This window comes from Elephas maximus, chromosome 4 (assembly GCF_024166365.1).
Source record: "Elephas maximus indicus isolate mEleMax1 chromosome 4, mEleMax1 primary haplotype, whole genome shotgun sequence".
Taxonomy (NCBI): domain Eukaryota; kingdom Metazoa; phylum Chordata; class Mammalia; order Proboscidea; family Elephantidae; genus Elephas; species Elephas maximus.
The window spans coordinates 57,806,296-57,831,399 of NC_064822.1; the positions used below are offsets into that span (position 1 = coordinate 57,806,296).

The 25,104-nt window shown below is 40.5% G+C and overlaps 2 protein-coding genes across 10 annotated transcripts in view; one reads left to right on the forward strand and one right to left on the reverse strand.

Annotated features, from left to right (window-relative positions):
- The first annotated feature begins 1,488 nt into the window (after window positions 1-1,488).
- On the forward strand, window positions 1,489-22,099 carry RAD52 (RAD52 homolog, DNA repair protein). 3 transcript variants are annotated; one of them, XM_049882147.1, is made up of 12 exons: window positions 1,489-1,660; window positions 10,150-10,249; window positions 11,321-11,422; window positions 11,993-12,086; window positions 12,264-12,331; window positions 14,248-14,366; window positions 15,364-15,439; window positions 18,066-18,262; window positions 18,405-18,511; window positions 19,556-19,639; window positions 20,032-20,208; window positions 20,674-22,099. In XM_049882147.1, the coding sequence occupies exons 2-12, from the start codon at window positions 10,166-10,168 to the stop codon at window positions 20,733-20,735; spliced, it is 1,170 nt and encodes a 389-aa protein (XP_049738104.1). In that variant the 5' UTR covers window positions 1,489-1,660; window positions 10,150-10,165; the 3' UTR covers window positions 20,736-22,099. The 3 variants fall into 3 exon arrangements, with proteins under 3 accessions (XP_049738104.1, XP_049738103.1, XP_049738105.1); XM_049882146.1 differs by having other exon boundaries at window positions 20,032-22,099; XM_049882148.1 differs by lacking the exon at window positions 19,556-19,639 and having other exon boundaries at window positions 20,032-22,099.
- WNK1 (WNK lysine deficient protein kinase 1) overlaps window positions 21,922-25,104 on the reverse strand; it is a 157,527-nt gene continuing 154,344 nt past the window's right edge. For all 7 annotated transcript variants that reach the window (XM_049882144.1, XM_049882143.1, XM_049882142.1 and 4 more), the window contains one exon: window positions 21,922-24,884. In XM_049882144.1, coding sequence (XP_049738101.1) covers window positions 24,567-24,884 — 318 coding nt within the window. In that variant the 3' untranslated portion in view covers window positions 21,922-24,566. The remainder of the gene's footprint in view (window positions 24,885-25,104) is intronic.

Here is a 25,104-nt window from a genome sequence, read left to right on the forward strand (position 1 = left end):
ATTGCTAAGGATGAAACCTAGATCTCCTGCAAGGAAGGCAAGATTTCTACCACTGAACCACTATTGTCCTCAGTTTTTACTTACAGATGTTAAAAAAAATTTTTTTTTTTTAAACATAGGCAGTTCCATTTAACTATTGTTTCCTTTATGACTTAATTCTCAACTTTAATACTTAGAAAACCCTTCCTCATTCTGAGGCCAGATATTCATCTATATATTTTTTCACTTTGTTTTTTGCTTGTGTGTGTGTATTTAACACTTCACCCTTGAATTCAACTGGAATTTATTTTTTTATATTTTGAAAAGGAATTTAACTCCCCTACCCCCCGTTTTTTTTTTTTTTACCCCCAGTTAACTAATTGTCCCAGATCCATTAAAAAACAAAACATTCTTTCTTCACTGATTTGAAATGTCACCTTTATCAAATAATAGAGTATGCATATGCACTGGAACTGTTTCTAGGCTTTTTACTCAGCTTCCAGTGGTCTAACTGGGTAGAGCGGTCACACAGAGTATGACTTGCTCTGAGATTTTGCTATCAGTTGTCAGTTCTGACTCATGGTGACCCCATGTGTGTCCGAGTAGACTTGTGCTCCATAGTTTTCAACGCTGTGATCTTTCAGAAGCAGATCGCCAGGCCTGTCTTCCCAGGTGCCTCTGGCTGGGTTCAACTACCAACCAGTGCTTAACCCTTTGTGCCATCCAGGGAACCAGATACTGAACAGTCTGGTTAACAGGGGCTTACTGTAATGACCAATTTGAAAACATAAAAGAATGATTTTGTTGGAGTTTTTTAGTAATTAATTTCGGGTTGTAATGACTGAAGTTTTCGGTCAGTTTTTCAGCATTGCTAATAGAATGTGTTATCATCACCAAGTTCCAAGAGATATACTAAAGAAAGTCACCTCTCCTCCAAGTCACAAGTTTATTTTCCTCCCGTTCTTACTAACTTAAGCAGAAGCTACCGGGTGATGACTGGATGTGCACGGCAGTTTCAGAAAAGGAAGGCTTAGTGAAAAAGCATGTCCACATTGCCACCGTTCGCTGTGTCAGCCTGGGGTGGGCGCTGTGAGGGTCTCTGATAACCATAATTAGTAAGACTTAAAAGCATTATTCTCCCTTCCCGAAAGATCCCAAATGTGCACAGATAAGTACTGGGAGGTCCCTCTCCCGCCCCGCCCTGCCCCTGTATCTGATTGGGTACGTGAGGTAGTGTAGGAAGGCGCAGGAAAAGCAGGCCCAAAGCACCTCAGACTAAGCTGAATCCTTTAGGTGAACTCGCAGGGCCCCTCCAGGGGGCAGCGGAGATCCAGACAGCCGGAGACGGAGACCTGAGCTCAGGAGCGTGGGAGGCGGTGGGGGCGGGACGTAGAGCTCCTGGCGCTTCCGGCTTACTTTACAGCATCCGACAGTTTACTTTGCGGCTCTTCCCTCTTCCGACTTGGTTTACGGCTCCTGCTGTACTGTTCTCCCCCCCGCCCCCCCGCCCCCGTTTGTTTTTGTTTTTTGCGTAAGGGCCAGCTCTCGGTTTGGACCTTCTTCCCAGGGTTTCCTTGCACTTCCTTCCCAGTCTCCTTTGCGCGACCTCTATCTAAGCTCCATTCTCTTGCATTTAGCCTGCACCGAGCTCCCTGCGTGCACCACGCGCTGGCCGAGGCGCGTAAGTCGGGAGGGAGAACCGGCCATGTTGGGGTGGTTCCGTCTGGGGGTTGTGTGGAGCATGGGAGTGCTCACATTCGGAGGGGAGAACGTAGGGTGGCGGTTGGTCGTCTTGAAGATCCCAGGATAGTGACCATGGATCCAGAGGCCTGGACTAAATAATTAATGCAGTAAAGGATCAGGGCTTACTGAGAGTTTGGTTAAAATAAAAAACTGAGAGTTTCGTTAGGAGGGATAAAAAAAACCCAGTGCCGTCGAGTCGCGTATTGTTAATTGTGGCTGTTCCCTGCACCGAGCAAGACACTCTAAATGCTGCTTGTTGACAGAAGTGAAGGGTGCAGAAGTTTATCAGTAACTGGGTGTGGTTGCGGCTGAGGTTGGGAAGGAATTAGGAATTTAAAAGGAATTTGACGCCCAGCTTAGCCGCGTGTTCAGCCATCCTAGAAGTTTTATTTTTTAAAGAATTGAGATACAACTCATATACCATTATAGCCATCCTTTTTAAGTGTGCAATTTAGTGTTTTTTAGTGTCTTTAAAAGGTGCGCTACCATCATTACCATCTAATTGTAGAACATTTTCATCATCCCAAAAAGAAAGTCACTCACACATACCGTCAGCCCCTTATAACCGCAAATCTGATGTCTGTCTCTACGGATTTGCCTCCTCTGGACATTTCGCATAAATGGAATCATAGAATATGTGGCCTTTTGTGCCTGGCTTCTTTCACTTAGCATAATGAGAAGGTTCATTCATGTCATACGTAGCATATGTCAGAACTTTATCCTTTTTTTATGATTCTCCATCGGTTAATGGACGTTTGGGTTGTTTCCATTTTTTGGCTTGCTAGACTTTTTAAGATGTTTCTTCACAGAACTTGCAGTCTAAAGCGTGAACTTTTGAAAACTAAATTTTCAGAAAATGTAATTGAGTCACATTTCACTGCCTTCAAATCTGGTATCTTTTAGGCAAGTGTGCCATTTAAAAGTCTTCTATTTCAGTTCAGCACCTATCAGACTATGTTTCGTAGTGGTGACAAGCAGAGGAATGTTTGTGTGCAGTTCTCAGAGATCACAGCTGCCTGTCATCTTGTGACATAAACCGGGTGTAGGTGGAGATTAAAAACCAAACCAGTTCCTGTCCAGTTGATTCCAACTCATAGCGACCCTATAGGACAGAGTAGAACTGCCCCATAGGGTTTCCAAGGCTGTAAACTTTATGGAAGCAGACTGCCACATCTTTCTTCTGTTTAGTGCATACAAAGTGTAAATGAGTTCCGTATGGGAGACAGGTTTTACCTAAAAAAAGGTAATTAATTATTGAAGGGCAGAAAGCCTAGTGTGGATATTTTTCAGTCTTTTAACATTTCCTACTCAAGACATTCTTTTTTTTTTAAATTGTACATTAGTTGAAGGTTTACAGAACAAATTAGCTTCTCATTAAACAGTACACATACCGTTTTATGACATTGGTTAACAACCCCATGACATATCAACATTCTCCCTTCTTGACCTTGGGCTCCCTATTACCAGCTTTCCTGTCCCCTCCTGCCTTCTAGTCCTTGCCCCTGGGCTGTTGTGCCCCTTTAGTCTTGTTTGTTTTATGGCTGAAGGGTGAACATCAAGAGTGACTTCATTGCTGAGCTAAAAGGGTATCCGGGGGGCATACACTTGGGGTTTCTCCAGTCAAGACATTCATTTTTAATAGCTTACTGGCAATTTTGAAGTGGAGAGAGGCTAAAATGCTTTTCATACTATATACTGGCTGGGGACTGTGCTAAGTGCTGAGGATTCATTGATTAATGTATGTGCTCCCTTCTCAAATGGCTGAGTGTAGTAGAGAAGTAAATGATTGTAGTGTGATATATGCTTTTGAGTATGTCTAAAACACTGTGGGAGAACAGGGTTAATGCTACTTAGGGTGTATGTTGTTAGTTGCCATTGAGTCGGCTAGAATATAGTGAGGTACATAAGGCTTCAAAAAGGAGATGACATTTTAAGATTTATTTCCTTCTTTTTAAAAGTATTCAACTCTGTTGCTAAACATTTTAACTATCACAAACATTATAGCAGCATGTACATAAATGAAAATTAAAGAAAGATACTTGATATACAATCCTGCTCATATCAGGCTGTTCTTGATTCTCACAACTAGAATCACACTAATCACGGAGTCTTGTCTGTTCTGCCCCCTGTAGTACATATCCAGGGTCCATCTCTTTCTGTCATCTGCACTTCCATTGTCTTAGCTGAGCCCTTATTCCTGTCTGGACTGTTGTAATATAGACTAATAGAGAGCTCCTAATCGAGCTCTCCCTCAATTATTCACTGTTGACTAAACTTTCTGAGGCATAAATATAATCTTATCATTCTTAGCCTAAAAATTTCCATTGGTCTTCCATGGCTTACAAAATAAAGTTCAAGCTTTTTAGGGTAGCTTACATTAACCCTTGTGATCATGTCCTGTCCTGGCTTTGATAAAAATGAGAGATTATAAGACAAAAGAAGAAAATTTCCTTACATATATGCTTCTTTTCTGTCTTACTCCTCTCCTTCTCCACACATGTTTAGAAATGCTTTTAGGTGATAAGGAAATAGATAAGAATAGAAACACTTTGCCAGTTTTGTTTGTTTTACCTTCTTAATATTTCTCGAATTCATCCACTTCTTGCTCACAGCCACTATTATCTTGGGAAAATACCTGTGAGAAGAATTGCTGGGTCATATGGCAGACACATGGAGCCCTGATGGCGTAGTGGTTAAGAGATTGGCTGCTGACCAAAAAGTCAGCAGTTTGAATCCACCACCACTGCTTGGAAACCCTATGGGGCAGTTCTGCTCAGACCTATAGTGTCACTATGAGTCGGAACTGACTAGATGGCAACAGGTTTATGGCAGATGCACGTTTAATTTTTAAAGAAATCATCAGATTTCCCCCCAAAATTGTAAAACTATAAAGCTTCTAGAAGAGAATGTAGAAGAATGTCTTTATGACCTGGGGGTGAACAAAGGTTTCTTAGACAAGACTCAGAAAGCAATAACCATTTAAAAAAAAAAAAAAAAGATCTGATCATTTAATAAAATTTCACATGAAAGACAACTCTAAGAAAATGAATAGGCAACCACAGAAACCTATCTGACAAAGCACCAATATCCAAGACACATAAATAACCAGTAGAGTTTAAGACTGGATCTGAACTCTCCATCCTCAGAGTCATCCTTCTTTTTCATGAACGGAGCACGTGTTTTCAGCTGAGTAGCTTTATCAACCTCTTTCCTCCCAACAATGTATGAGAGTTCCAGTTGTTTCACATCCTTGACAACTTTTGGTGTTGTCAGTCTTTCTATTTTTAACCATCCTGGTGGGTGAGGAGTGGTACATCATTATGGTTTTAATTTTAGTCTTTGATTGCTGTATGGATTGAATTGTGTCTCTCAAAAATATATGTTGTAAATCCTAACCCCTATACCTGTGGATACAGAGCCCTGGTAGTCCAGTGGTTAAATGACAAGGCTGCTAATTCAAATCCACCAGCTGTGCCTTGGAAACCGTATGGGGCACTTATAATCTGTCCTCTATGTTTTACATAGACATCTTTTTGAGGGACATTTTCATCATTTTCTTTCCAAAACATTCTTATTATTCGTTTAACCAGAATAACTTTGTGATACATCAGTTCCAAGCGTTCTTTCTGAGAACAGAACTTTTTTTTTAATAATAATTTTTATTGAGCTTTAAGTGAACGTTTACAAATCAAGTCAGTCTGTCACATATAAGCTTATATACACCTTACTCCACACTCCCACTTACTCTCCCCCTAATGAGTCAGCCCTTCCAGTCTCTCCTTACGTGACTATTTTGTCAGTTTCTAACCCTCTCTACCCTCCTATCTCCCCTCCAGACAGGAGATGCCAACACAGTCTCAAGTGTCCACCTGATATCATTAGCTCACTCTTCATCATCATCTCTCTTCTACCCATTGTCCAGTCCCTTCCATGTCTGATGAGTTGTCTTCGGGAATGGTTCCTGTCCTGGGCCAACAGAAGGTTTGGGGACCATGACCGCCAGGATTCCTCTAGTCTCAGTCAGACCATTAAGTCTGGTCTTTTTATGAGAATTTGGGGTCTGCATCCCACAGATCTCCTGCTTCCTCAGGGGTTCTCTGTTGTGCTCCCTGTCAGGGCAGTCATCGGTTTGTGGCCGGGCACCATGTAGTTCTTCTGGTCTCAGGATGATGTAAATCTCTGGCTCATGTGGCCCTTTCTGTCTCTTAGGCTCATAGTTATCGTGTGACCTTGGGAGAACAGAACATTTTTATGAACCATAAGTAAACAACCACATACTTGTTCATTTGAGGGTTGGGGGAGTGTGCATATTTGGAAAGCAGAAGCAGGAATTTAAGGCAAAAGGGAGAGTTTGATTCAGACCTGTGTCAGTCACTTAGTCATGCCAGGTGCCTCAGTTTTAAGGTGCCCTTACACATTCTCTAATTTGCTGTTAAGCTTACCTGGTGAGTTGTGTTTCAACTTTCATAGTTTTAATTCTAGAATTTGCATTTGGCTCTTTTTTTTTTTGTAGTTTCTAATTCTCTGCTGAGCTTTCACAATTGTTCATTTATTCCTTTCATGTCCTTGAGTATAATTATAATGGGTGCTTTAAAATCCTTATCTGCTAAATCCAACACCTGGGTCATTTCAGGATTTTGTCTCTAGTTGATTACCTTTTTTCTTGAATAAGTCACATGTTTCTGTTTCTTCATATATCTAATAATCTTGTGTTATACCCTGGACATTGGGAATATGTTATGGAGGCTTTGGATTTTGTTATGTTCTTCTATGGAGTATTACTTTAGTAGTTGATTAACTTGGCTAAACTCAGCCTTTAAACTCTCTTTGCACTATGTTGGACAGAAGCAGAAATTTCTGTTCAGTTTTTGAGACTTCCCTGGGCGGCCTGGAGTCTGCCCCATACATGTGTAGTTCAAAAGTCAGCTAATTTGGCAGAGTTTGTACATGTGATTTAAGGGCTTTCCCTTCTCTGACCCTTTTCCTTCTGAAATTTACCTCCTCACTTTCCAGCTGCTGTGGATCCCCTGAATTTGTTCTTTTGTTCTTCAAGCCAGTAAGACTGTGGGTTTCTGAGTTTTAGCTATTTCCCACAGCCAGGGACTGGTTTTTGCCCTCGGGTAAAAGCCGTAAAGCTGAAGCTTACCCAGCGCTTCTCTCTTCCAGGCATAGACTTACTTCTGCCTTTGCTTTTGGTTGCTTTCTTGTCTCTTCAGAGAGTTGTTTTTTTAATATTTTGTCTGGACTTTATAGTTTTGAATTTCTGATTCAAGGTATTTTCTTATCTCTAGATACATGCTTTTTTGAGGACATTTCATTTAATTTGGGGTGTTGCATAACAGTTCCCTTCTTTGTGGTTTCTTTTATTGGCGGGAGGGGATTTTCATCAGCTAAAGTTTATTTGGATTCTCATTTTCTATTCTTATAATAATTGTGTATAGAGGAGACTGCTTGTGCCTGTGCATTTTATGGATAGGATTGCCAGTTGGGGATGATTTATGAGATCCTAGTTCAAGAGTAAACAAAACAAAACAAAACAAAACAAAACCTCTTGCCATCAAGTCAATTCCAAATCATAGTGACCATATAGACAGAGTAGAAGTGCCCCATAGGGTTTCCAAGGAGCCGCTGGTGGATTTGAACTGCCAGCCTTTTGGTTGGCAGCCAAGCTCTTGAGCACTGTGCTACCAGACTTCCAGTTCATGCATAGTTCCTGTTTTGTAAGTTTAGTAAAATAATGGTTTCTTTTACTAGAAAGATCTTTTGGGGAGATGGTTGGGGAAGGGGTTTGATATACTTTGAGTTTAAAATTTTCTTTTGTCTTACGAGATCCTAAATTTCTCCATTTTTCCCTCTATGGCATGGTTTTTCAAAGGGTACCTCTCTATTCCTTTTTGACCTTTTTCTCCCCAATAAGCGTTGACTTTCCAGGACTGCTTCATCATGTTCTGGGTACACTTAAGTCTCTCTTTTTCTTTTCTAGTCTGCTCTGATCTATCAGAAGTCACTGTCAGTATTTTCATACTCAGTGAGGGTTTTCTTTCTCAGGGAGTGATTTTAGTTCAGTTAGGCTGGGTTTAGGCTCTCCACCAAATATTCGAAAGCTGCATGTCACTTCCGGGCTAAGGCAGCTGTGAACTGGAGTGACTCCTCCAACTTTTTTTATCCCATCAGCAATGACTTTGGAGGCCACATTTGCTACATGACATGGGCACAAGATGGACAAGGCCACTAGACCACATTAGACCTTTTATGAATGAGATAGAAATCACTATTGTATTAAGCTGTGCCCCTTTGTTTTTTAACAAATAATGTGACAGGTACTCACTTGAGCCTTTGGGAATATTTTGTTCCTCACCTAACAATCTTTTATTATCTATTGATGAATTTTTGCTGGAAGCTATTATTATTATCAAATCATTTAATCCTCAAAATAAATTTAAGAGGTGGATCTTACTAATATTCCCTTTTACAAATGAGAAAATTGGGACACAGCTTAAATTAAAAAAAATTTTTTTGTTGTTGTAATAATACATGCACATATTTTAAAAATTCAGTAGTACTAAAAGTTTTATTCTGAAAAAAGAAGACTCCTGCCACACTCTTTCCTAGCCCAGTCCTACTCCTCAGAGACGTATACTTTTAACTATCCTGGGATTTCCTGTCACATTCTAAATACTATCTTTATTCCACTATTTCTCGATTTAATAATTTTAGATATTATGGACTAACCTAGTTTAGGCTACTATCTTAGTTATTAGTGCCAGATTAATCATTCTTAATTAAGATGTAATATTTAAGTAGATTCTGCATCTTCATCAGAATGTACATAAGAAAATTAACATAAAATTAACAATAACATTCTAACATTTAGTGTCACATTTAATTGTTACAGCAACCCTATGAAATATAGGTACTATTACTGTCTCCATTTTACAGATGAGGAAATGTCCATTGGAGAGGTTACGTGATTTTCCCTTCGCTAAGCACCTTTTAAGCACCTAGTGAGTGATAGAGTGAGAACTTAAGTCTGGAACTTGAGCTCTGAAATACTATATTATAATGCCATGTGCAACATAACATTACTTGACATTCAAGGATTTGTAGTTTCTACTATTAGCAAATAATCTGCAGCTTTATAACATGTAAATTTATACTAAGTTGAGGTACAACTTTGGATCATAGGTGTTGAGTGGGCAAGTAGACAGGCAATGGGTCAGCCACTTGGACATGCTTTTTCTGACTCGTGGCAGCCCTATGGGACAGAGTAGAGCTGTGCCATAGGGTTTCTAAGGAGCGGCTAGTGTGTTCCGACTGCCAACTATATTTTCTAGTGGGCTTTATAAATTTGCATTACCCACTGCTGTCAAGTCGATTCCAACTCTTCGTGGACCCCATAGGATTTTCCAGGCTGTAAATCTCTAGGGAAGCAGACTGCCACATCTTTCTCACGCGGAGCTGCTTCGAACCATGGATCTTTAAGTTAGCAGCCTATCACTTTAACCCGTGCGCCACCAGGGCTCCTTATAAATTTATGTAGTCCCAGTCTAGTGCATTGTTCTCAAATTTGAGCATCCTTCAAAATCACTTGGAGGGCTTGTTAAGACTCAGTTGGTCTGTGGTGGGGCCTGAGAATTTGCATTTCTAACTTGTTCCCATGTGGTGCTGATGCTACTGGATCAGGGACCAAACTGGTTTAATGACCTGTGCTTCTGAATATTAGGGATTTTCTGTATTGCCTTTTTTTACTCTTTGTTTCATGTCTGTCTTCTTCCTCAGCTATCTTAACTCCTGGAAAGCAGTTCAGTTACTATGCCATATATATATATATATATATGTATGTATATATATATATTTAACCCCACAGTGACTAGTGTCATGTTGCCCACTTAAAGCCCACCAAAAACTAAACCCGTCGCCATCAAGTCAATTCCGACTCATGGCAACCCTATAGGACAGAGTAGAACTGTGCCGTAGGGTTTCTAAGGAGTGGCTAGTGTGTTCCAACTGCCAGCCTTTTGGTTAGCAGCCCAGCTGTTAACCCCTGCGCCACCAGGGCTGCATTGCCCACTGTTGCCCACATAGTAGGTATTAATGAGCTGATTGCCCTCTTTTAAAGAGTTTTTTTGTATTTTTTCCATTTGTAAATGTGATACATTCTCATTGTAAAAATAGTCTTAAATGGAACCACCATAAGAGCAAAATTTTAACAGAATGGGAGAGGTAGACCCTAGAGAATTTTCATGGGCTTGGCAGACCATAGTTAAGCACTGAGGAACTTAGTCTTTGATTGGGCCAGTGTTGATAAGTGTGTAAATAAAATAACTCATAGGATATTGCATATGGATGTTTTATGTTTTATCTGAATTTTAGTAGAGGCTCTTGCCTTTTACCTTTAACATTTTTTAACCTTTTATTCACATAAAGGTCAACCAGAATCAACATGTCTGGGATTGAGGAAGGAGTTCTTGGGGGCCGTGACAGCCATCCTTCTGCTGGTGGCAACTCTGTATTATGTTTTGGGCAGGTAACTGTGTGGTTTCTTTATATCTGGAAAGAATGAGGTTAAGTGAGAAAATGTATGAAGAAGCAATTTGTAGAGCAGCATCATACGTGTGTAAGAAATTTATCGTTACTGGGTTTTCCTTTAGACGCATTATTTGGGGCATTTTGGAACTTTAGCATCATAAGACTAATAGTACTAGGGATTACATTTAGATTTCATTTTAGTTATTTTTTGCATAGGTAACATTCAGATGATATAAAATTTGAAAGAAAACAAAGACTATGTGTAGAAAGTCTCCCTGCCTCCCCATTACTCCTGTCTGCATGCCACCCAATTCACTTTCTTCGAGGCATCCAAAGTTACTGGTATCTTTGTACAGATATTCTGTGCATATAAAAGGGCATATTGCCTTGTTCACCCAAATTCTATCTTTGTCAGAGATCTGTTTGTCAGTATTCATTTCATTTAAATAGGGCAAGAGGAAAACTACCAAGGGAACAAGAACAAAAAGAACAAGTAGTAGTATATTCTATACGAAGTTGTTGAATTGGAGAAGAAGGTATAAAACTTAGGAGAGGACAAATGAAAGCAAGACTTCCTATCATATTTCCCCTTTCCTTTCTCACATAAACATCATATACAGACTCTGACACTGGAAGCTTTACTTTTCTAATTCTAGCCTGACAAAGTTTTGTAAGGATGGTAGTGACATCTAAGGCAGTGGTCCTAAAAATGTGGTCTAGGAACCCGTGGGCCCCAAGACCCTTTCAGAGTCCCTAACACTAATTATACAAAGATACCGTTTGCTTTTTCACTGTCATTCTCTCACAAGCATATGGCGGAGTTTTCCACAGGCTGCGTGACGTGTGAATCATTGCTCTGTGGCTAATGGAATGTGCGCTTTAAAAGTTTCTCAGTTTTAATTCCTAATATGGTAAATACTGAGAGATATAACCCATGTAAATAAAAGCTCTTTGGCAGTCCTCAATACTTTTTAAGAATGTAAAGGGGTCCTGAGACCAAAAAGTTGAAGAATCACTGATATAAGCAGTAGTGGAAATGTCAATTTCATATTTTCTTTCTGGATTGTAGTGCCGATACACAGCAGAAGAGTACCAGGCCATCCAGAATGCCCTGAGGCAGAGGCTTGGCCCAGAATATATTAGTAGCCGCATGGCTGGAGGAGGCCAGAAGGTAGGACAGTTTACGTGCCTGGAGAGTGGGCGCCCAAATAGCTGACTACTCAGACGGTCTTTCTGACTTTTCTCTCTGGGTCCTTGTTGATTCACCAGGTGTCTTGATCACTTTCCTAGTACCCAATCCCTTGGGGAGGGAAGGGGGTGAGTTCCAGTCTTCATTGTCATCTGAAGTGGCCCAAGCATTGTTTTGAGACTTGTATACCTGCCATCCTAGGAGTTTTACACCATCTTTGAAAAAATTTCCCTTTGCCATTTGCTTCTAATTTAATTTCAGTGTCTTCTATAAAGTATGTCAGCCTGAGATTCATATCTTTTTGGAAATTGTGTTATGGTCAGTGATTGAGTATCTTTCCCATTGATCTGAATCGCTTTCCCAAGGCAGACCATTAGTTCTGGCTAGCTCCTTCAGGAAGGTCTTTGAAGTTCATTGAGAATTTCCCTGGAATGTTTAAGGGCATTTTTGCCAAAAAAAATCAGATAAGGAATATATTATGTAAATTTGATCCACATTTAAATGTGACAGAGAATTTTAATATAGCCTTTTGTTCTTTAACTTTTCCCTTAGGTATGTTACATTGAGGGTCACAGAGTAATTAATCTGGCCAACGAGATGTTTGGTTACAATGGCTGGGCACACTCCATCACACAGCAGAATGTGGGTGAGTATGCTTCTTGGCAGTGGGGACTTTTTCATTCCTTTTCTTGATGTCTAATTTCCAGCGATAGTATTTTGTGGGTGAGGGTGTAGGTAGGTGTGTTTGGTTGCCAGCAGAAGGAATATGGGTGAGGCATAGGTATCGGTATCCTCTTTACCCACTTCTCTTTTCCACTCCTAGATTTTGTTGACCTCAACAATGGCAAGTTCTACGTGGGAGTCTGTGCGTTTGTGAGAGTCCAGTTGAAGGTAAAGAAAATAGAGTAGACCTGCTGCCTGGAAAGACTGTGTAGGTGGTGGGAGAGAGTGAGTAAGTAGGGAGGTCTCCTGACTGTGGCACAACCAAGTTAGAGAGCTAGGTCTTCTGGCCACAGGTCTGCCCAGAGTTATGTCTCAGCCCGTGTTCCGTAGCATGGTGGTAGTCAAACATTTTTTGCTCATACGTACCCAGTACAAATTTTTGAAAAACTCTGTCCTCAAACATTTTTAAGTTGACATCTAAAAGTTTTCTTCATAAATATAAGTAGTTGCAAAGAGTATATTTTTTGGCATATTATAAAATTTGACATTTTAAAATAAACGTGACACCTCTTTTAAATGTAATGGAATGTAAATACCATAGGGAATTGTCTTAGTTATCTAGTGCTACTACAACAGAAATACCACAAGTGCGGTGGCTTTAACAAACAGAAATTTATTTTCTCACAGTTTAGGAGGCTTAAAGTCCGAATCCAGGATGCTGGCTCTAGGGGAAGGCTTTTTCTCTCTGTCTACTCTGGAGGAATATTCTTGTCTCTTTTAGCTTCCACTCCTAAGTGATCTTCGTTTAGTTAGGTATCTTTCTTTCCCCATCTCTGCTTCTTAACTTGTTCGTTTAATCTCTTTTGTATCTCAAAAGAAATTGATTTGAGATATACCCTCCACTAATCCTGCCTCATTAACATAACAAAGACACCTCATTCCCAAATGGGATTATAACCATAGGCATAGAGGTTAGGATTTATATTTTTTGGGTATACAATAATTCAATCCATAAGAGGAATGATATACTGTCATCCATTTAAGGAAATACATGAGCAAGCTATTCTTTAGTGGTCAGAAATTTTACATGGTTTCTTCATTTAAACTCATACTTCTATTCCACTTTACCACTGGCTTTTATCCTAATGTATATTAATGATTGAAAGTCTTTTATTGATACCTTATCAAACTTGTCTGACTATATGTGTGAGTGAGTATGGGTGTGTGTATAAAAATAAATTTTTTTGAGATTTCCAGTGAGTTTAAGGCTCTAAATAGTAAAAAGTTTCTTCTGGATTGAATTATTATTACAGTTATTATTAACACAGTTGATCAGGTAATTGTGTTTATGTTGAAAAGACACATAAATATAGCAAAAATTTGATAGTTATTACAAATAAAATTTTATGAAAAATGCATTTTTTAATGAGATGGATGGTGATTTTTTCTTTCCAGTTAGTTTATATATCAGTAGTTGACTATTCCTTATCTCTAGAATGAACATTCAGGATTAACTCTATTCTGACTTCTTATTTTTTTATACATAGTACTGAAATACTTTGTTCAGGTAAATAGGTAGCTGGGAATGGAAAGAGTTTTTTACACCAGTGTCACCCATTTATTTAACTACTTTCTGAGTTTTATTCCATAAATCATCAAAAATTATATTTCTCTGCCAGCTAACAACTAGATTAAGTCTGCCCTCACTTTTGGTGAAAGCCAAGGAATGGATACCACCTGACTTACAAAAGGATTTGCTGTCTAATCTTAGATATGATGTTTCAAGTCATGCCTTTGGCTGGTGTCCCAGAGGTTTTTATACCCTAGGGTAATACATCATAGTAAGGGTTGGTGTGCCCTTTTCATGTGAAAGAGGAGGTGAGAAAGGAGAACAGTCTTCGTACGTCGAGCACAGGCACGTCTGCCCTCCAGGCATATCAGGGCTAGAAACAGTGCCTGGGAAGTTGCTGTCCTGTAGATGGATTCCCGTAAAACCATCCGTGCCTATGTGCCCGTTAGCAAGGACCCTGGGACATATGTAGAGCCTCCTTTGAACACTGCTGCTTGAGGAAAGGAAGAGCTATGGAGCCAGGGACACATGACAGCTTTTCATGCTAGAAGTTTAACTACTTTTCTACCCCCAGGATGGCTCCTATCATGAAGATGTGGGCTATGGTGTTAGTGAGGGCCTCAAGTCAAAGGCCTTGTCCTTAGAGAAGGCAAGGAAGGAGGCAGTGACAGATGGGTTGAAGCGAGCACTCAGGTAAGCAAAAAGTCTCTCCTGCTTCATTTCCACTCTTGTTTCAAAGCAGTTTTTTTTTTTTTAAAAAAAAAAGGTATTCTATTCACATAGTTTAAACACCAAAGTAACATAAAAGAAAGGTAGCCTTAGTCCCACTCTCATCCCGGTCTTCTCTGTTTGCTCGCTCTCTTTTGTATTTTCCCAGGGTTTCTTTATGCTTAGTTCTTCCCTTTTTAAGTGGTAGAATACTGTATTCTTTATTCTGTTACTTGCTTTTTTTTTTTTCCCACTCAGTAACGTACCTTTCCACACAAGTACAGAGATGGCTTCCTCATTCTCTTTAATAACACCTAAACAGCTCTCCCTTGTGTAGATGATAGTTTATCAGAGCAGGGTTTTTTTACCTTTTTTAGGGGCCATAGAGCCTTTTGAGAATTGAAGTAAATTGAATCACTAGAAGGATACATATATAAAGATGTACTCAAATTTGCATTATCATTTTCCATGGGGGAGTCCATAACCCCAAGTTAAGAAATTTGGTCATGGAAGAGTGTGCCCTTAAGCCCCTCCTCCCCCAGCCCTCAAAGGTATAAGCCACTCTTACTGGGGAACTACGTGGCAGTCCTCTGAAAAAAGATCTCTGCTCTGGAATTTGTGTTACACGTCAGAAGATAGCCAGTGCTGTTCTGTGAGTTGTTGTCTAGTCTTTTGGTGCTCGTTTCCTGTCCTTGAGGGCAGAGATTTTCGTCTGTGACTTACTCGGCACCTGATACAGGCAGGGCCATGAGAGATGCTCAGTGAACATTTATCGAGTTCAGAGCAGGGTCTGTCTCCTCTGCTGCAGTTGAGAAGCAACTTGTATAAAGGTTGTTACTCTGTTCTCTGAGATTCCAATGTAACAATTCTTAACCCTGTTTCACATTTTTCCTAAGCAACTTGTATAAAGGTTGTTACTCTGTTCTCTGAGATTCCAATGTAACAATTCTTAACCCTGTTTCACATTTTTCCTTACCCTTAGGAGTTTTGGGAATGCACTTGGAAATTGTATTCTGGACAAAGACTATCTGAGGTCACTAAATAAGCTTCCACGACAGGTATGCTAGAAACAGATGAATGGAGTGGGTTCGAGTAAAGATAATGTATCTAATTCCCACATGTCATGGGTGGAGTATTTGGAGGATAGGGGCAGGGGTTGGGGGAAGAGGAGAGCACTCAGCTATTTAGAGGGCCTGGGAAGTTTATTTCAGACCTCTTTGAATGTTAGAGCTAGCAGGAACCCATCGCCACATTTTACAGATGAAGAAATTGAAGCCTGTCATTTGTCTCATACACAGAAAACTGTGTTTGACATGTCTGTGAAACCTAAAAAGCAGCACACAGCCCTCCACAGCACCCTGTGATTTCTTGGCAACGCTCAGAACCTCACCTGTTCAAACCTTCTTGCTTTTCCTTTTAGCTCTTGTGTCTTTAAGGTTTAGCTGTCCCTTGTGTCTGTCAGTGCCTCTCACATGATCTGCCTTTGGAGAGTGGCATCTGGAGTTGAGCATCCCTGTAGTCACACCTGGCCTGGCTCAGCTGGGCTCTGTAGTGTTCTGCTGCCTGGTAGAGTGTGGCTGCTTCCTCTGTGGCGTTCTTGGAGATCTCTGCAGTGCTGCTGCCTGTGACAGCATCCCCCATCCTATATCTGGGGGATTCTTTTTCTTGTGGAGCCCCCAGTAGTGGTGTGCATCAGTTGGCATCTGCAAAAACTCTATATCTTTTTTTTTCTTTTAATGAACTCTTAAAACGAATTACAACATACACTCAGAAAACTGTACAAATCCTAACAGCACAGCCAGATAAATTTTCATAAGTGAACATAGCTGTTTACCTCCCAGATAAGGAAACAACATTGCCAGCACCCTAGGAGCCCCGCTTTGCCCCATCCAATCACTATCCTGGCTTTTTCAGAAGTAACCACTACCCTAACTTCTCTATTCTGACTTCTAGCCTGATACATTTTTCTGTTTCTGAACTTCATATAAATGAAATTGTACTGTTTGTACTTTAAACATATTTAAGTATTAAAAAGAGCATGAAGACATGCAGATGTGTACACATACCATAAATGTTCAGCTTGAATTTTTTTTCTCTTTTATAAAAATTTGTTTATCGTGCTTCAAGTGAAAGTTTACAAATCAAGGCAGTCTCTCATACAAAAAGTTATACACACCTTGCTGTGTACGCCTAGCTGTTCTCCCCTTAATGAGACAGCACACTCCCTCTCTCTACGCTGTATGCCCTGTGTCCATTCGACCAGCTCCTCCTGTCCCCGTCTGCCTTCTCATCTTGCCTCCAGACAGGAGTTGTCCGCATAGTCTCAGGTGTCTACTTGAGCCAAGAATCAGCTTGATGAATTTCAAAACCAAACACAGCCACGTAACCAGAATCCAGACCAAGAATCAGAATATTCCAGTGTCCAAGAAGTCTTTCTGTGTCCCTTGCAGCCACTACCAAGGAAAGCCACCTCTGACAACATAGATTAGTTCTTTTGTGTCTGGCTCTCATTCAGCATGCTTGTGAGATTCATGATTCGTGCAGCCTTTTCATTGCTGTGTAATTGCCTATTGCATGAATATGTCATGATTTATTTTCCATCCTGTCTTTAATAGACATTTATTTGGCTTTTTTCCGGCTTTTGGCTGTTGTGTATAGAGCTGCTATTAACATTCTTGTACATGTCATTTATCTTGGGAATTACTGGGCCACAGTATAGGGGTATGCTTAGTTTCAGTAGATTCTTCCAGTTTCCCAGTGTTTGTCCTAATTTACACTCCCACACAGCAGTATTTGAGAGCTCTAATTGTTCCATATCCCCCAGAACTCTTGGCTTAGTCAGTGTTTAAAAAAAAAATTTCAAATCTCCATTTCTTTTTAACCTACTCGTTTACTTTTCAGTGTAAATAAGAAACCCACGCTTTAATTTTTGGGTTATCTTTATCAAAATTTAGTCATCTCAGTTCTTCATATTCAAACAGTTATTTTAACAGCATCAATATTACGAATTGAGGAAGAAGCTCTCCCAGGTAAGACACCTCTGGGTTTCTGTAGTGCTCAAAGTAAAACCATTTGCCATATGCCATGAAGTAGGCAATCCTTATCTCTCATATTGGTGAGATGCAGGAACTACCCCAAATTGGCAGGTTCCCTCAGCGTTGGCTGACAGCCTGTCAGTGCTTTCTAAGTTTTCTTCTTCCTGTCATTTTAAGGACACTTACTTGTGCCACAGCGTACCTGAGACTCCTCAGTGATGAGTGTTGTATTTGCAGGGGGCAGGTAGTCCTGGCAGGAAGGGCCTTCACAAAGACTATGCCTGATCATTTTCATGAAACAAGGGATAAGAAGGAAGACAGCATCAGACACATTTAGCTACCAAGGAAGGATTCAAATCACATTAGATAGATCACTTGCCCTGAGTCAAAACCCAAGAAAGATTCCTTTTTGTCAAAACTTTATTAAGGGTATAAGTAGTAAATAAAATTGTTTGACTTCTCATATAATTAAAAATATTACTTGGGAGTTGTGGATCCTTTGTCTCAACTTCCCAGGACCTAGAAGGAGTGATGAATAGAGGATTGTCAAATGCCATTTTCCAGAAGTCTAGAATCTAGATCTGTAAGAGGAAAAGAAAGGAAGGAGAAGAGCAGTTGGAGAAAGTTTTTTTTTTTTTCCTTTTGTTAGATGCCTCCTGAAGTGGATTTAACTAAAGCAAAGAGACAAGATTTTGAACCATCCGTGGAACAGGCGAGATATAGCAGCTGCCAACAAAACATGGCTCTGGTACCCCCAAAGCCACAGGAGGTGACCTCCCCTTGCAGACCAGGCCACTCAGATGGCCCCCACGTGGTGATACAGGGGGCTAAGGACAGCAGCTCCCGGTAGGGGGTCTCAGTTCTCTTCCTTTCCTCTTCTGCCCCTCCTCATGTGGTCTAGGTTGCCTCTGTTTCTGCCTTCAGAGCCAGCAGGTGGGTTTGTGTGCCTCTTCAGGAGCTCACCGCACCTTTGTCCCCTCTGATGCAGAAGCGCGTCCTCTTCTGATGTGGAGAGTGAGGCCACATACCAGCGGAAGCTCCGGCAAAAGCAGTTGCAACAGCAGTTCCGGGAGCAAATGGAGAAACAGCAGCAAGGTCAAATATCTGCTCTATCAGTTGAAAAGAAGAGTCAGGGTGTGTGAGGATGGGAGCAGAGGCCCTGGGGAGGTGCACTCTGAAGGTAGAAGGCTAGCCCATGGGGTAGCATGCTCCTCTGCCAGCAACACTGTGGCTGGGTCCAAACTAGAACTCACCAAGGACTTCTCGGATTACACAGAGGATAGAAGAACCCATTACAATAGTGAAATGTTCTCATGCATTTTCCCACTTCTTAAAGCTACTGATCTTTTGTTGGGGAGGAAATGGGCTTTCACATAATCTTCTGGAATTAGAAATTTCAGGGTACAGAACTTTTTTTGCTTCAGATACTTTGGCTATTTCTGCCTTTTGTTTCTGAGCTGTCTTTAAATATAAGGTGCAATTGGATTTGGAGTTGACGGATGGGCTTTTGGCAGATGATTTGTCCATAACTTTATTTGAATTCAAATTCAGGAGGAATATTAGATACATAATTTTTCGGGGTCTTGCTCAGAGTGTACACAGAGACAGGGTTTGTTGCAGACCACCTGAGCATTTGCTCTGCTTCTCCCTAAGCGCTACGAAGATTCATGGAGCACTTGCTGTGTGTTTGGTTCATTAATATTACCCTCGGCACTGATGAACTGAAATTAATGTGGAGAAAAACTTATTGTCCTGGGGATGTTCTTCATAATGTCATTCTAGATCCTTAGCTTCTACACCATCGCAGAAGCCCTGGGAGGTGCGGAGGGTGGAGGTTGTCTTTCAGAACTTTTCCCCATCTCTTATTAGACCATTTGCCCATTGTTTTTATGGTTTTACATATTGAATTTCTAGTTAAGATTTTGTTTTGAACAAGGATATAGCTTAAAAAAGCCAGCCAGCTACTGGAGCAGACGACTTCTACTGTTGCTGCTAAAGGAGAAATAAACTTTTCTGATTTTTACTATGTTGGTGAGAAAAGGCTCTTCTCTCTAACCAGAGGCAAGCAGACATAATCTCTTAATTACATTTAGCGATGTGATTCTGCAATTTGTCCTTTCTCTCTTGTGTATGCTGTAGCAGCGCTGCCGGCCCCTCCTTTGAAGCACAGCACTCCTGTAACTGCTGCGCCAGAACCATTCGCTGAGAGAGACTCCCTTGCAGGTCCGTAGGGGCTAACAGAATGATTTAAATATTGACCTGTAAAAACCTATGAAATGCTTGTAAGCCACTGTGCTGTATGCTTGTAGTAGTCACAGAATGCATTTTAAAAGCGGCATAAAAATCCCATTTTTGATCTGTTTTATAGCCCTATGAAGTTTAGAAAAATAGGAAGAAGATCTAAAACAGATTTAGTGATAGCATGTCTTCTGCTCCTTGATTGTCCTATCCTAGGGAAGCTTCAGTGTGCTTTCAGGGATAGAAGAGAGAGAAATTTGAAAATCATAGGAAGCTCAAGGCATGGAATTTCTTAGGACCAATTTTTCTGTGGCTTTATGTGAGAACTCTTCTGTATTTGTTGATGCTGTGTTTTTCTGTCATCTGTATCCTTGCAGACAACCTTGAAATGTGGGATTTGACTCCAGATTTAGGGGACATTATGGAGCCCCTGCCTAACCCAGAACCACCCCAGACCACACCAGCCTTGAAGAACCATGTGGTGACCCGGAACAGAACTCCACAAATACTTTGCCTCCAGGAGCCACAGACTCACACGGAGCAACATGTAACAGGTGTAGCAGCGAGAAAAGTGGTTAGGAACAAAAATGGAAGGAAGGTCCTGGGTTTAATTCTGTGAATGTTAAAGGAAGGATGACAGTTCACTTTTGAGGACTTGGATGGAATCGCTCCGGGGGAGTAAGCAGTGTTGAGTAAACGGAAGATGAGTGATTGAAGAGCCACAACTTCTCCTTTGGGGCCCTGACTTCAGATGCAGTTCTTCTAGCTCTTGGTAGTAGCAGCAGCTCACCTGTGACCGCCTCAGGGGCTTTAGCTACTGAAAGGAAGTCCATCAGGACTAGGGTTGTCACTTGGTCCAGGGTTAACAAAGGGATTTGCCCTCATAACAGTAACTCAAATTTCCATTCCTGGGTCTTTATTCAAAGTTAGGATAGTTAATCCAAATCAGAAATTACCATCAATTTAGTCCTTATTTTAAGATCATAGCAGCTATATTCTAACCACTTTATCTTCCACAGGAGACTTTGAGTCTTATAGGAAGAGCCAGGACATGAAGAAAAGGAAATTGGATCCAATTTAGCAGAGTCTCAAGTCACAGCACTGGACTCTGTCATAAAGGGACTTTGGAAACCTACTTTTTGGTCATGAAATTGTTCATCATTCCTAGGGAATGAGCTTTATTTCCAAGGATTTACCTTGCTTCCTTCTGAACTTTATCTAGAAGAGGATTTGACTGTTGGAGCCTACGGCAGATAGAGCTGAGCAATTACAGAACCAACAGTGTAAAAAAGCTTGTCATACACTGCAGCGGGCAGGCTCTGGACAGGATAAAATACCTTTTCTTTGGCATGAGGCTTTTCATTATTTATTCCTAAGCTATTATGTTAATAAAGATAGAAATTTTAGGAATCACCGATGACTGCCTGCCCTCAAGCAATATGGGCCATACTAAGCACTAGCTTTAATAATTGCCTGTGTTAAATTATTGTCTTATCTGCCTTCTTTCCCTTAATGTTCCCCCATGAGTACTGAGTATGCTAAGAACAAAGGCTACGGTGGTACTTTACTACCCATCTAAGCTGATCTCCCATTTTTAGGTTAATGAAATCCCTGCCCTGCATTCTTTCAAGAGCAACATTTTTTATAAGATCAAGGGAATAACGATCTAAGATCAAGGAAAAGGCATTTTAAGAAAGTCCAAGAAATCCTTTGCTTTGTAGTAGAAAATATAGTAGCTGACTATATTTTCTCAGTTCTGACATGAGCTATATAGCTCACCTTAACATAAACTGGTTTTTCATGATGTTTAAGAGTTCCTTCCCCAAATGATGACTTTGCAGTTTTACCTTTTAGGTGCATTTTGGGTCGTACATTTTATCTAACCTTAAAGCAGTATTTTTTTTTCGGATCACAGACCCATTTGTGGTTAGCTGTGAACTTGAGGTGAGGAAGTCTACCATTTGCAGTCTTCTTTTGGAATACGAAGAGGAGCAGCTTCCTCCAGTTTCCTCTCCTTCTAAAAGCTTTCACCTTATCTGTTGTTGCATGGATTTGGTTAGTATTTATCTTTTGATTTTTATGTCCATACTGCTTTTTCCTCAGGAAAAATATCATTCTCTTGTCTGTAGCATAATCTTAGTTCAGAGCAGAATTGGTGCTTAAAAAAGGTTCTGGGAATTAGGAGTCCAGTTATAAATTGCATACATCTCAAAATACGGCCAGCGAGGACATGCAAAAGGAATTTGCTGGAAATGAAACCACACAGCTCAACAAAAGCAAGTTTGGTTTATTTGAATGGTTTCATTAAATAAGTCTACAAAGGTAACAAACTGAAGCACAAAGCGCAATCTTACAAGAAGCGCAACACCCAGAGTTAGTGCAAAATGTACAATTAACGGCCGCTGAGAAACCCCCAAGGTTTGAATTAATTTTTTTTTTTCTTTTAAACAGTGTACATTGTTAAATAATGTAAGGAAAACATTTATAATTCAGATTTTTTTTTTAAATGTGGAAAAAGATACTCAAAGTGTACTATTAACATAAAAATAATTTAAACAGTTCAGTAGCACTAGTTCATTCCTCTAGGCTTCAGTTATTTCATCCACAGGAGGGAAAAAAATCAACAGTAAATAAAACCAGTTCTTATCTTTTTGTGTGTGAGTGAAGAGATCTCAAAATTATTAAAGCAAGATAATGAAACAACAATGTGCTGCATTTGGCTCCCTCGTTCCTCTGGTGGAAAGTATTGTTTCACTCCTCTTAGGTGGTCCATTTCTCATTTATATGGCACCTTCTTTGTTCTATCCTCACTCTTAACCCTCTCCCCAAGAATTACAGGAGGAGAAAAAAATAAACAATTTTAAAAGGAGGGCTTAGAACCCCTGCCCTTTTCATTTCTACTTTTCCTAAAACCTTCAGCTTTCATCTTCCATCTTTGGGGCCTAGCTAACTTAAAGAAAACAGGGCCCATATAAATAGGAACAAACAGGATCAGATGGCCCCCAGGCTCTTCCTGTTTTTGTGGTGATTCCTGGGATGTGCCATTGAGGTGGGTAAGAGGTTGGAAATATGTCAATTTCCCAACTAAGTCAAGAGAAGAAGCACCCCCAAAATTAAGAGTCCTAGCTTCTTTCCCCATCTTCAGAGACAATAAAGATCCCAAACATAGCCAATTAGGAGAGTATTTCCTGAAAGCTTTGTAAATAACAGAACTGTCCATCTCTAGGCATAGCACTAAATAATACTGGTTGGTTGCAGTTATATTAAGGGAAATATTTATATGAAAATGTGAGACTATCGGTTGCAATTCTGGAAATATTAAAGGTGGCACAATAGGTGATAAAACTGCAACCATTTGGGCATCATATAGTAAATGGGTAGGAATAAGCAGTCTTTCCTACAATTCTTAATTCAGATGTGGGTCTACTTTCCACAGAAGATAGTACCCCAAGCTGAGAAATGCGTGGTACACGTGCAACAACAGGAAAGCAATCCAAACAGTTTTTCTTAGAGCAACTTTCTCCATCTATGACTTTTCACTATCACATTTCTCAACTTAAAAACCAGCCCACCCCCCTTCATATTCAGTCATTTCTTCTAGGTCTCTCTTATCTGTTCAAGCCCAGCTCAAATAAGTGAGGCGTATGGCGATCATTGGCCAGACATCATGTATCTTCGAAACTAGTTTGTTCCCCCATTCTTTAGTCTTTCTTTTTCTTTCACTTAGCACACACCACCTTTATCTGTTAAAACTGCCCACTTTAACACCTGTCCTCACTGTTCCCAAAATAGAACTTTCTGCTTTCAACCACTGATGCCAACTTAACTCCTCATCCTGCTCATCTTACACCTGCTCAAGACAAAATTGTTGAATGACTTAAAAAAAAAAAAAAAAACTCTCAATTTCCCTTTGGCATATCCACTGCTGGGGTCACATGGACCTAAGATTTCCTTCCACATGCCCTCTGCTGATCTGGGGTCTTTGAGAAATTGATGCGAATGGCAGAAGCAGTAGAAGTCCAAGGCACTAAAATATCCAGCAAGCAATACTGGGAGAACAGAAATATTCAAGTACAGTAATTTATACAATTTTACATTCACATTTATTTATCTAATACAATGGAAATACAAAGGAAAAAGTTAATTAAAGTGTCTCAATAAGTAAAGGACAGAGCTAGCTTTTTTTGAACTTTTTAAATCTTTCATATTTTACTCTTAAAACTACTGTTGTCCAACAACATTTATATATCACAGTGTTTCCACATCAAAACTGATGGCGAAGTTACATGTCCGCAGGGAACTTAATCTTTTTTTTCCTAATTGCTGATGCTGCAGTCAAAGCTGCTAGTATCTTTTGCTTAAAGCACTAATGACCTATCTTAAGAAAGGGTGGCAACCCCAGTCCCCTGGTGTTTTTCACTGGGTTCCAAACAGTTAAAAAAAAAAAAAAAAGAGGGAGGAAGGGTAGGAGAGAGCCCAATATTTTTTTTGCCTTGTCGTCTGGATTCTCAAAGGAGTAAGGGATTTGGGGTGGTACCAAAATTAAGAGCTCCAGTGATGTGAAAATACAGATGGGGCCTGGTTTTACACTGAGCTCTCTAATAATAGCTTCCTGATAAATATGATCCTCTTTCCTAGCCCTCAATGTTGAGTACAAGAAACAGGAAAGCATAATTTGAAGCTGCCCCATCACAAGAAAGCTGCTCTTTCCTTCCCGTCCCACCGCAATAAATGGTGAAGGGGGGAGGGAGATTCTCTATTCTGAGGGCTCAAAGCTGTTATTAAAAACATTCCCGTCTGGCAAGAAATAACCAGTTAAATGCAGCACTAGTAGTTAGTATATAGGCTACTTTCCCACCCCCGCACTCCCAGTATTCCATCTCCTGCCCCCAAACTTCTCATGTCTCTTGGTCTAAGTGGTCCGCAGGTTGGAACCTGGGGGGTTGCTGATGGATTTCTGCAAATTGCTGATGTTGAAATTCTGTAAGGAGGCAGTTCCAACAGGTTGGAACTGGCCAAGTGGCTGTGGTGCTGGACCACCGGTCCCACTCCACTGGGTGCCAAAGGGGGCAGCAGGAAAACCGTACTGTTGTGGGGGGCACATAGACTTGGTGAAGTGACCTAGAGAGGTAGCTGATGCTGCAGAGATGGGGGCAGAGCCACCCAGGTTTGAGGTCATGGAGATGCACAGCTGACCAGGTGCAGAGAACTTCCTTGCCATTCCAGGGCCCTGAAAACAAAACAAGTATATGTAAAGTCTGGTGTGGGTATTAACACCCATGGGTGTGAAACAGGTGATACTAAAATATAATTCTATAACTGGGACTGTTCTAATCTTACAGAGTATAGCAAAATACAACCTTCCATAATCCTTCCTCTTTACACTTACCAGATAGAGGTGAGAATAACTATTCTGACTGGAGTGGGAGGAGAAACATTTGTGTGTGTGT